Source organism: Arachis duranensis, chromosome 6, assembly GCF_000817695.3.
Source record: "Arachis duranensis cultivar V14167 chromosome 6, aradu.V14167.gnm2.J7QH, whole genome shotgun sequence".
NCBI lineage: Eukaryota > Viridiplantae > Streptophyta > Magnoliopsida > Fabales > Fabaceae > Arachis > Arachis duranensis.
The window spans coordinates 102,228,852-102,241,478 of NC_029777.3; the positions used below are offsets into that span (position 1 = coordinate 102,228,852).

At 32.6% G+C, this 12,627-nt stretch overlaps 1 protein-coding gene across 2 annotated transcripts; it reads right to left on the minus strand.

The window, feature by feature from the left end:
• Positions 1-2,128: 2,128 nt before the first annotated feature.
• LOC107495196 (amino acid permease 8) lies at positions 2,129-5,985 on the minus strand. 2 transcript variants are annotated; one of them, XM_052262786.1, is made up of 7 exons: positions 5,818-5,985; positions 5,248-5,481; positions 4,897-4,990; positions 4,201-4,229; positions 3,608-3,747; positions 3,273-3,494; positions 2,129-2,978 (listed from the first exon to the last, which is right to left on the minus strand). In XM_052262786.1, exons 1-7 carry the CDS (start codon positions 5,879-5,881, stop codon positions 2,556-2,558), a joined length of 1,206 nt encoding a protein of 401 aa, XP_052118746.1. In that variant the 5' UTR covers positions 5,882-5,985; the 3' UTR covers positions 2,129-2,555. The 2 variants fall into 2 exon arrangements, with proteins under 2 accessions (XP_052118746.1, XP_015971791.1); XM_016116305.3 differs by having other exon boundaries at positions 4,201-4,418.
• Positions 5,986-12,627: the final 6,642 nt, after the last annotated feature.

Genomic DNA, 12,627 nt, shown 5'->3' on the forward strand with positions numbered 1-12,627 from the left:
ATTGTTGTTATGGCAAACCATCAAATGCAACATGTTTTCTCATCAATAAAGTTTTCAACACTAAGCAGATTATTGCAAGATTAAAATGTTCAATATGTTCATGTGATTTGGGTCGTACGGAGAAAGCAACAAAACTTTGGGTTACAATTTTGCCAAATTGTTATCATGTTTGCCACAAAGAGTGTATGTCAAAAAGGTTAGAATCGGAGAGAAAAGGAGGATGGCGACCATTATTTGAGTCAAAGAAATATAATTGTCCATGTTGTAATGGCAATGTTGATTTGAAGGAGTTGAAAGAGATAATGATTACTAGTAGACCATACAATAACAACAACATAAAGTAAATCATGGCTTGATTATTTTGTTCATCAATGCCTCTTGTATATATGTAAATATTTTTTTTATTTATTGTGGATAATTTATGTCACTAGGGAATTATTCAAATCCAGCATGTTGATTTTCAATAGAAATGTATATTTGTGCCACTTTTTTTTATATATCTTAATGTAAATTTTCCTTTTTTTAGATACAAAGATAAATCTAACGATAAGAAAAAAATGTGCATATTTTTAGAGAAAAAATATACTTTATAGAGCTAATAAGGGTTTATTTGGTGAGCTTAAAAAGAAATTTTTTTTAGTTATCTTTTAAAAAAAATAAAAAATAAAAATAATTTTATATTTAGATATTTTATGTAAAAATATGTTTTTATTTATTAATTATGTTTAAATACAATAATATAAAAATACTTTTTATTTATTTTTTATGTGAAAAACATCTTTTTTTAAATAATTTTTTAAAAAATGTAAATTATAAATTCTAAAAAATGGTTTTTTTTATTCTTTTAGTAATTTTATTTTTACTATTAAAAACTTACCAAATACACTAAAAAAAATATATCTTTTTCAACAACATAATGGTAACAGAATAATTTACAAAATTAAAGAGTAAATGATAAAACAGTTTCTCAAATTTTACCTATTAGTTAATTAGTTCTTCGTATTTTCAGCCAATCAAATTTGTCATCCAAACTAGCCAATATAAATATGTGAGTACTTAATCTAATTTTTGCCTTCAAACCATTAGTCAACTGTTAATCAATTAGTTAAGTCTAGCATATCCAAATTCCAAACTACCAAATTATCTAAACATCTAATTACAAAATTGGTGTTGTTACATGAATAAGTGTTTTATAACCAACTCTAATCAAGTTGGTACAAGCTGAGCGAAAAAAAAAATGCGCATACGATCATCATTTGCATTTTTACAATACAATTTTTTGTTAAAAAGCACATAAATTTTTACACATATCATATACATTTTTGTTGCAAATGTATTTTGTTAGTTGAGTAAATAAATATTTTGAATGTGTAGTTTTCTAAAAATTTGTATTGCACACTAAAATTTTTGTACTATAAACTAAAATTTATGTATGGTGCATATTTTGTTGGTTTGATATCAATATTTTAGATATATGATCTTTAAAAAAAATTTGGTGTCAAGAAGAAAAGGACCGATGATGATGATAATAATAAAAGAGGATAAGAAAAAAAAAAGAAGAAAAAAAATTAAACAACAACAACACGACAGTAATATGGCGACGACCATGACAACGACGTCTCGAGAAAAACGACGATGGAGAAAGAAGAAAAAAAAAAGAGAAAGGAGAGGAAGAAGAGCGCACCTGCATACATACTAAGGCGAAGAAGCAAGCAAAACTTAGTTTAAAAAATACTTAAACCCCCCACCATTATTGTTACAAAATTACTTTATTGTCATCACTAACACTATATCCATTTTTGTCATCATTACCACCACCACCACCACCAAAACCAAAACCACCACCAGACCAACTCCAACCCTGATCAACACCCCAATCTTTATGACAAGCGTTTGATAGTAAAAATAAGAAAAAGAAAAGAAATTCAGATATAGAGATCAAAATTTTGATTGTTTTTGTACTATATTTGGTAGTAGCACGGGACAGAACACCAAATAGATATGACTACGTCGGAAAGTTTATCCGCTGCCAAAAAAGTCACCAAGGTTGATGGTCAAAAAGTGAGTCCTACTTCTCAGTATAATACAGCCACTGGAAAATGCAGAAAAAAAAAAAAAGAAATCCAAATGCAATTAACCAAATTTACATTATTAACTCACAAACTTTTGGTTCAATTTACTGAGTGACGACATAAACACCATTGGAGAAAGGGAAACCCAAGAACCTGTTGCACCTGAAAAGAATAATTCTTACCAATAGGTTGGTCCAAGTAGTAAGTAGCTCGGATTTGCTTAAGCAGGTCTCGAACTATATTCAGCTATCCCCACTGAGACTCATCCACCATAGCCAGGTGCGCGGTCCGGGTGGGGTCCAGATTAGTCTGGGTGAAGCTCCGGATACAGGCAGGCAACCAAAAAAAAAAGAAAGAAAAGAAAATTTTTTAACAAATCAGACTAGTTAAATACTTGATGGAACTCCATCTCAGTAGTCTCCCAAGAAAAAATAATCAATAGAGTTTAGCTACATTTATTTCATGTTTTAGTAACCAAAAGGACTATTGTCTATACGTGAAAACTTTGTATTTATGGAGATCCTTGCTGATTCCATGAACTGAACCAACTACAGCAGTCACCGTAACTATGAAACACATGAAGCTTAGAAGTTGAAGCATGCACCACTTCAATGTCCGTTTCTTTATCTGTCTTTGTCTGATGTGCATTTGTATTGGGAAGAAGACGACGAGAGGCCAGAACCCGATTGCTCCAAGAAGGGAAAGAATTTCATTGAAAAATGGCATTGCCATGGCAAGAATTGTGGACAATATCACAAATATTGTTCTCCAAATCAGCCTAAACAGGTTGAAATTGAATCTTATATTGCCCAACTTGGTTGGATACTCTTTGTTTATGAAATCTGATTCTGGCCATACCATGTTAGCACCCATTTCAACTATTCTATAGAATGGTTGTGCCATCACCTGTAACAAAATGTAGATTTCCCACATATATTAAGCATGATGGTCTAACGAAAATATCATCGAAGAACAATGTTAGTACTGAGTGTTAAATTTGTGTTTAATTTCTATGCTTCAAGAGTATAATGCAATTTTTCTATCAGTTAATAAATAAGCATAAAAGAAACTTTATACTATTAGATCAGTTTTATTGTTGTGTCTGTAAAACTTTAAAAGAGTGTGAGAGATTCAAACACTTAATGATGTGACGATACATAATTGAATTCATAAATTGAAATTTTAAAAAATTGAGCCAACCTGGTATGCTCCAACCATGTGGATCACGACAAACGTGTTCCCAAGGGCAACCAACCAAAAAGGTTCATAAAATCCGGTTAAGATGTTCCCCGGTGTGTGATCACCAAAAGCAGCATAGCCAAAGCCACTGCATAGCAAGAACAGTATTGTCATTGCTGTGACCCCCATCACATTAGCTTTTTTCATCTGTTTATTTTCTGGCGGATCTGATTTTAATGTGTCCTAAACAAATCACCAAATAATCAGATTCAATCAAATTTGCTATAGCAACTGCATCTCCTTCATTGATTTCAGTTTCTTCAAAAAGAAACCAGAGTAAGTGAATTGTATTTTACCATTATATCAAAAATAACAGTGGAATAATTCGCAGCAAGTGCTATGTTTCCCAGTGAACTGAAAACCCTCCAAACTTTATCTTCTGCAGATAATTCCGGCCCTATTCTTGTTCCGGTTATACTAGTTGGCTGTCCTTTTCCTGCATAATTGGAAGAAAGCTTTCAGACAAATATCATCCATTACTATAATAGAAAAAAGTAAATATCATTTTCGGTCCTGATCATTTTGATAGGAGGACAAAGCGATCGTCCACAATTCAAAAATCACTAATCAGTCTCCAACCATCTAAGTAACTGGTCTAATCGGCTCATGTTTTTGGTCTAAGTAGCTTCTAACATATCACCAAGTCACCGTTTACAAGGGCCGTTTAGACCAATTACCTGAATAACAATTTTCATATTTATTTATCCAAAACAAAAAAGACATTTCATGTATCTAGTTGAGCTAGCAAATGCAATGAAGAGTGTTGAACAATAATTTATGTTAGATGAAAAGTCAAAGCATATGCTTTTATAGAAAGATAACAGCTCCGACAACAATTAAAATTTGCAATTAATGTTGAAAGATTTTTTATCAAATAATAGGTAAATACCTGAGATGACAACAGAGAGGGAAAGCCCACTTGCAATAAAAGCATAACCGAAGGAGGTTATAGCAGCAATGGTTGAAAGCCATGTTAGTTCATGGAAGTTTGGGATTTGGGACAAGAAGATTTGCAAGGTCCCAAAACCAATCATGAAAGGATTATTAGAAAACTTGCAATAAGCTTGATGTCCCTCTTTGTGGAAGCAAATTGCTTTCTTAATTGCTCTGCCACAATCAAAACATCATCAATAATCAGAAAAGGATAAAAGCTTAAAAAAATCATTTGAAGATTCTTATAAATTGGAAAATTCAAATTGTCTTTATATTTTAAAAGCTGCTTGTTTGGTTTATATGACTAGTCAATGGTTCTGTTGTGTTGGCCTTACATCGGTGAGAAATTCAATTGTTAATATAGATTATTAGGATCAATTGCATTTTCTCATCAAATGCTGAAATTCTTCCTTTTTCCATTAGAAACCTTTGCAATTGGGGAGCCAGATTGAAAATTTTGATGACAGTAATCACAGGAACAAAATTCAAAACTTCTTAAGTCATAGGAATCCAATCATAAGAACATTTTAGGCCTCCTTGAAAATTGTTAGATAATTAAAGCAATAATAATGGCACTCAATCATCTCATCTGTACATATTAAACATATAAATTCAATAAGACATAACCATAAGTCTTAAAGGAAAAACATACACTAAGCTTGTGGCAGAGGTTATTGTGTAGCCCACAGTGATTCCAGCAAGCTTTGTATATTGGACCAATCCACAAAACACATACATGGTTCCCCCTATTATGAAACAGTAATATGGAACTAGTTAAAATAGGTCATCAACTTATTCAGATGCATGATCTGGAAGAGTTGTTACAAGGTCTTCATCAACTATGTACTGTCAGTGTATTACACGTGTATCCAATCACATAATAACGCATCAACATAAATAACTACTTTTTACATTAACTGTGTGAATGAATGGTTATTCGAACATTTTACGCATCAAAATACTTAAAGAATCTCGCTGATTAAATGATACAAGGGTAGAATACCTAAGTATGCCTTGACAGCTTGCATGTAAGTGTAATTTCTCTTGCCAGTAATGGGGTCTGGAAATCTATAGCAATCTGCTACAAGATTGTAAGTGAAAGTGGAGATGACTGCGAAGGCTATCATAGTCGCTATACCAGCAATCCACCCTAGCTGCGCCATGGCATACGCTAGAGCCAGAACCCCAGCCCCAATCACCACAGTTATTATGTGCGTGGTAGCCGTCAAAGAATTCCCTGCGACGCAGATAGCACATGATTTCTGGTAAAGATTGCTAGTATGCAAATTAATTAAGCAAGTTCAACTTATCCAAAGTACTAAAGAAGGTTCAATTACTTCATTCATCAATCACAATCTGTTATGGAGGACGAGAATATCACAAACAGTTATGCCTCCGTAAATCAGTTATACCGATATGTATCTAGAAGTTTCTAATGTTCAGAAAGTTTGTTAAGTTAGTTAGGAGATGATCCTAGCTGGCACTTAGTTACCATCCACAGTTGGTTTAGTTAGTTACTCATTTGCATCTACTTTCAAAATCAGATTCAAAGGAAGTTAGAGGAGTAACTAACCGGTTCTTTTGGCTCTGCCATCATCGTCGACTTCTCCTTCCATAAGGGCTCTGGTGATGACCATTAAGAAACGTGGATCCCCCAATAAGTTTCACAATTTTGAGGAATCTAATATGTGGAAGTTGAGTTGTGTGCTAGTAACTGACTCTTAAGCCGTGTGTCAGTAAAATAGATATAAACTTTTAAAATTATAATTCGAATGAATTAGTTATTATAGTCTAAAATTCCAATCTTACCTTACACATAATAACTCTTAAATAAAATTATTAATAAATTATAATCCAGAAGACATAATTCTTTTATATTTATTCAAAAATTACAAATTTAAATTTAATTTTTATTTTTAATTAAAAAAACCCTTAAAATAAAATTACAATCGAAATAAATTAGTCATTGTCTCATACAAAAAAAATACCAGGGAAAAAAAAAAAAGAGGGTAGGCGTGACCGCATGAGAGTGGGGACGGTGGATGGATGAAGCCAAAACCAAGACGCCACACAACACAAACTCTCTCATCCTTTTCAATTTCAATATCAAATTTAAATGCTGACCAGCTATCAATCACATGCTTCCCCAAAAATCAATTAACAATTGGGGATGAATTATTATTTATTTTGATTTGATTTGATGATCATAGTCTCAATTGAACGACGAATGTGGGACCCCACAGGACAACACAACTTGTTTACTGTAAGATTTGTGGATTTCTTTTTTGAAGAAGACTTCTTGATATTTTTTAGTTGAGACTTTAGACTGATAATTAAATTAATAAACCTGTGTTATAAAATAACTAAATAAATAAATAAGAAAGAGGTAACAAATATAAAATAAAAAAATATAAAGAGAGAAAAAAGTATTGAAACGTAAAAAAGAGCGAGAGAGTATTTTATTTCTTGTTGTTGTGTAAAAAGTCTCAGTCTATACTCCTATTTATACATGTCCAAGGATTTACTTTTTCAAACTATATTAAATACAATCATCCTTGAGAATGGGCTTCTACATAAGATGTGATAAAGCATTCTTATCACAACACTCCCCCTTGGATGACCATTTAGGATTATTGTTTCATTAAAACCTTAATAAAGAAAAATTCAGTGGAAAAAACCTTAGTGAAGGAAAAAGAGTACAATATCCTTTGGTGATGGGGACTGCCTCATTAAAAACCTTGTCAAGAAAAACCTAATGGAAAAAAAACTTGACCAAGGAAAAAAGAGTACATCTCCCCCTCTTACCGACATCATTTAATGTCTAGAAATCGGCGCATCCCAATCTCATGTACCAATCTTTCAAAGGAGGATTTTGGAAGTGACTTTGTGAACAAATCTACCAGATTGTCATTTGAGCAGATCTGTTGGACATCAATTGTTCCTTGATTTTGAAGATCATGAGTGAAGAAGAATTTGAGAGAAATATGTTTTGTTCTATCACCTTTGATATATCCGCCTTTAAGTTGAGCAATACATGCTGTATTATCTTCAAACAGGACAGTTGGAGCCATCTTATGATCAGTCAGTCCACATGATAACAGAATATATTGAATCAGGCTCCTCAACCAAAAACACTCGCGACTAGCTTCATGAATTGCTAGTATTTCAGCACGATTAGAGGAGGTTGCTGCTATCGTCTGTTTCGTGAACCTCCATGATATAGATGTACCACCATATGTAAACAGGTATCCTATTTGAGATCTCCCAACATGTGGATCAGACAAGTATCCGGCATCTGCATAGCCAACTAGTTGTGACTTGGATTCATAGGGATAAAACAACCCCATATCAACCGTTTCATGAAGATATCGAAAGATCTGTTTGATTCCACTCCAATATCTTCTAGTTGGAGAGGAACTATATCTTGCTAGTAAATTCACTGCGAATGATATGTCAAGTCGCGTATTATTAGCAAGATACATTAGCGCTCCAATGGCACTAAGATATGGTACTTCAGGACCAAGGATATCTTCATTTTCTTTCTTAGGACGGAATTGATCATTTTCCACATCTAAAGATCTTACGATCATTGGGGTACTCAAAGGATGTGATTTATCTATATAAAATCTTTTCAAGATCTTCTCTGTGTATGTCGGTTGATGAATAAAGATCCCATTTTTTGTATACTCGATCTGCAGGTCAAGACAAAATTTAGTTCTTCCAAGATCTTTCTTCTCAAACTATTCTTTTAGAGTTTTTTAAAATTGTTGAAATCTCTTCAGGAGTTCCAATGATATTTAAATCATCAACATATGCAGCAATTATAATAAACTCAGATGCAGATTTCTTTATGAAAACGCATGGACAGATATCATCATTCTTGAATCCATTTTTGGCCAGATACTCAGTAAGACAATTATACCACATTCGTCCAGATTGCTTTAGACCATATAAAGATCTTTGCAATTTGACTGAGTATAACCCTTGTGAATATTCATTGGATGATTTAGATATCTTCAGTCCTTCAGGGACTTTCATATAGATATCCTGATCTAATGAGCCGTATAAATAGGTTGTTACCACATCCATTAAATGCATATGCAGTTTATGATATGCAGATAAACTGACCAAATAACGTAATGTTATCGCATCCACTACAGGGGAATACGTTTCTTCATAATCTATATCGGGCCTTTGTGAAAAACCTTGTGTCACAAGTCGGGCTTTATAGCGCACAACTTCATTTTTCTCATTTCGTTTTCTCACAAATATCGATCGGTATCCAACAGGTTTTACATCTTCAGGTGTACGAACTACAGGTCCAAAGACTTCACGTTTTGCAAGTGAGTCTAATTCAGCCTTCATGGCTTCTTTCTATTTTGGCCAATCATTCCTTTGTCGACATTCTTTGACTGATCTTGGCTCAAGATCCTTACTTTCATGCATGATATTTAATGCCACATTATATGCAAATATTTCATTGACAATTGTCTTATTTCAGTCTCATTTCTCTCCTGTAAAGACATAATTTATCGAGATCTCATCATTTTCACAATTTTCAGGTACCTTAATGTCTTCTGGCGTTATAACTATATCAGAATTTTGGACAACTACAGGTGTCTCTACTATGTCTTTTTTAACAGGAATAGTTTTTACCTCTTTTCTCTTTCGAGGATTTTTGTCTTTGGAACCGACAGGCCTGCCACGCTTCTGGCGTGTATTTGTTTTAGTGGCTATTTGTCCTACTGGGACATCAATTCGAATTGGAGCATTTTCTGCCACGCTTTTGGCGTGAATTTGCTTCAGTGGCTACTTGTCCTACTGGGACATCAATTCGAATTGGGGCATTTTTCGCTAGTATATAAGATTTAGTTATCCTCTTTGTATCAGAAAATGCATCAGGCAATTCATTTGCTATTCTCTACAAATGTATAATCTTTTCAGGAAGCTTATTCTCTCCCCCTAATATTGAAAATTTTGATTCATCAAAATGACAATCCGCAAACCGGGCTTTAAATACATCTTCCGTTTGTATCTCAAGATACCTTACTATAGAGGGAGAATCATATCCAACATATATCCCCCAATTTTCTTTGGGGTTCCATTTTGGTGCGATTAGGTGGTGCAATGGGAATATATATCACACACCCAAATATTCTTAAATGGAAAACATTTGGCTGCTGGCCAAAAGCTAATTGCATAGGAGAGAACTGATGGTAACTCGTTGGCCTCAAACGAATAAGTGCTGCGACATGTAAAATAACATGCCTCCAAACCGAGGTTGGGAGATTTGTTCTCATAAGCAAGGGTCTAGCAATTAATTGGAGGCGTTTAATAAGTGATTCTGCTAACCCATTTTGTGTGTGAATATAAGCTACTGGATGTTCAACACTTATTCCATTAGCCATACAATAAGCATCAAAAGCTTGGGAAGTAAATTCACCAGCATTATCAAGACGAATTGCTTTGATTGGATTTTTTGATAATTGTGCTTTTAATCGAATAATTTGAGCCAGTAATCTCGCAAACGCCAGGTTGCGAGAAGATAATAAGCACACATGTGACCATCTCAAAGATGCGTCTATTAGGACCATAAAATATCTAAAAGATCCACACGGTGGATGAATAGGTCCACATATATCACCTTGAATCCTTTCTAGGAATTCAGAGGACTCAAATCCAATCTTTACTGGTGATGGCCTTAAAATTAACTTTCCCTGAGAACATGCAGCACAACAAAATTCACTAGTTTTAAGAATCTTCTGGTTCTTTAGTGAATGTCCATGAGGTTTTCCAATAATTCTCCTCATCATGGTTGTTCCCGGATGACCCAATCTATCATGCCAAGTTATGAATTCATTTGGGCTAGTAAACTTCTGGTTTACAATGGCATGTGATTCAATTGCACTAATCTTGGTATAATATAACCCAGATGAAAGTGAGGGTAACTTTTCTAATATAACCTTTTTATTTAAATCATGAGTTGTGATACATAAATACTCATGATTTCTCTCATTCATTGTTTCAATATGATATCCATTTCGGCGAATATCTTTGAAACTCAACAAGTTCCCCAGAGACTTGGTAGATAATAGTGCATCATTTATTACAAATTTTGTTCCTTCGGGAAATAAAATTATAGCTCTTCCGGAGCCTTCTATCACATTGCCCGAGCCAATAATAGTATTAACATACTCTTCTTTTGGCACAAGATGGATAAAATATATAGTACTTTTAAGAATAGTGTGCAAACTTGCACTATCCGCAAGGCAAATATCTTCAGGATATGTCCTTACCATTTTTCTTCAAAACAAATGATAATAATAATAAAATGAGTAGAAGTACATACACAGTAAAATTATTCACATGAATACTTAACAAACACATACACATATATCAAACTATTCCATCATTGATCAAATAGCCAATATTTCCTTCAGAATCCTTAAAGAAATTAGATACGTCATAATGAGTGGTGGAATTTTCATCATTTGAAACAAAATTTGTTTCCTTTCTTTGTCATCCCTTTTCAAGGATGCTTGATAAAGATCAACTAGGTGCCTTGGGGTACAACAGGTAGGTGACCAATGGCCCTTTCCACCACAATGAAATCATTTATCCTCAATTGATATACTTTGCCCATTATTTCTTTCTTTATCCCACTTCTGGTGAGATCTTTCTTGTGGACATAATTTCTTTTCCTTCCATAATTTTTCTTGTTATCAAAATCTTACCATTTTTACCTCTTCTAGGGTTAATTGCCGCATTTACTTCTGGAAATGGGGCGGCGCCAACTGGACGCGCTTTATGATTCCTTAAAAGTAACTTATTGTTGCGTTCAGCAACAAGAAAGTAAGAAATTAACTCAGAATATTTTTAAATTCTTTTTCTCGATACTGCTGCTGCAGGAGCACATTCGAGACATGGAAGGTCAAGAAAATTTTCTCTAACATATCGGGCTTGAGGAAGTATCACATGATTGTACCTTTTTTGAAAGTCTTTCCACAGATCTGCAAGATCTTTTAATGTTGGATATTCATTTTTCAATCATACTTCAAGATGACGACGAAGGAAAAATATGGCTTTATCTTTATCCTTCTGGGATATATTATTTTTAGCCTCAATGGTATCTTCAAGATCCATTGAATCAAGATGGATTTCAGCATCTAATATCTATGGTAAATAATTATTTCTAGATATATCAAAAGCATTATATTCAAGATGAAATAGATTCGACATAATAAAAATTTGTTACCTGAAGTCTTCTTAAAACTTCGTTAGAGTTTTGTGCTGATAACGTTTTATAAAATAACTAAATAAATAAATAAGGAAGATGTAACAAATATAAAATAAAGAAATATAAAGAGAAAGAAAGAAGTATTGCAACGTAAAAGAGAGAGCAAGAAAGTATTTTATTCCTTATTGTTGTGTAAAAAGTCTCAGCCTATACCCCTATTTATACATGTGCAAAGCTTTACTTTTTCAAATTATATTAAATACAATCATCCTTGAAAATGAATATCCACATAAGATGTGATAAAGCATTCTTATCACAACAACCTGATTTTATTAATCAATTCGCTAATTTTGAGCCAATTTTGTAATACAATCTCGTGTGAAGTGCGTTTTGAAGCAAAAAAAAGTTACAAAACATATGGTGTGAACTTGGGACTTCGGAGAGATGGATAGGGTTAACATTTTTCACTTTTTTTCTTTAAAAATGTTTGGTGGAAAGATAGAAATTGAAAAACTGAGACTAAGAGATAGAGACTAAAAGTAATTAAAGATTGAAATAAATTTTAGTTTGTTTGATATAAAGTGAGAGACAGAAATTGAAACAAGAAAAAAGTTCTAATTTAATTTGTACAAATAATAAAATTAAAATTAATTAATTAAAATGAGGGTATTTTAGATATAAAATGTTATTAAAATTTCTGTTTTCGTTTCCAAAATTTTTAGTATCCTCACTTTTTAAAGGTACTGAAGTACTGAAATTTTGAAAATAGAGACAAAATTTTTAATACTAATCTCTGAGTCAATAAAAATGATATTGAGTCTCTCAATTTCTATCCCAATATCTCAAAATAAACACTACTTTAAAGTTGTAGGTGCCAGACTGCCAGGTAATGATTTATTTTCCAATAAAATAACGGTATAATTATATTTATACATAATTACATATATAATAAAGAATTAATAACAGAAAGTAGTCATTCTAAATAAATTTTAATAAATATATAAAATGATCATTATTTAATTAGCTACTATAGTATTATAGTTATTTAACATTGTTATTAATAAAAATATAAAATTAATTTTTCTGTATTTTTCTCATAATATAATCATGTCAAATAAAATATTTTATCAAAAAAATATAAAAGAT

Coding starts and splice junctions, on each gene's coding strand:
- LOC107495196 (XM_016116305.3), bottom strand. CDS start 5,881: ATGGTCATCACCAGAGCCCTTATGGAAGGAGAAGTCGACGATGATGGC. Junction 5,482..5,817: donor TGGCAGAGCCAAAAGAACCG/GTTAGTTACTCC, acceptor TCTGCGTCGCAG/GGAATTCTTTGACGGCTACC. Junction 4,991..5,247: donor AGCTGTCAAGGCATACTTAG/GTATTCTACCCT, acceptor GTTTCATAATAG/GGGGAACCATGTATGTGTTT.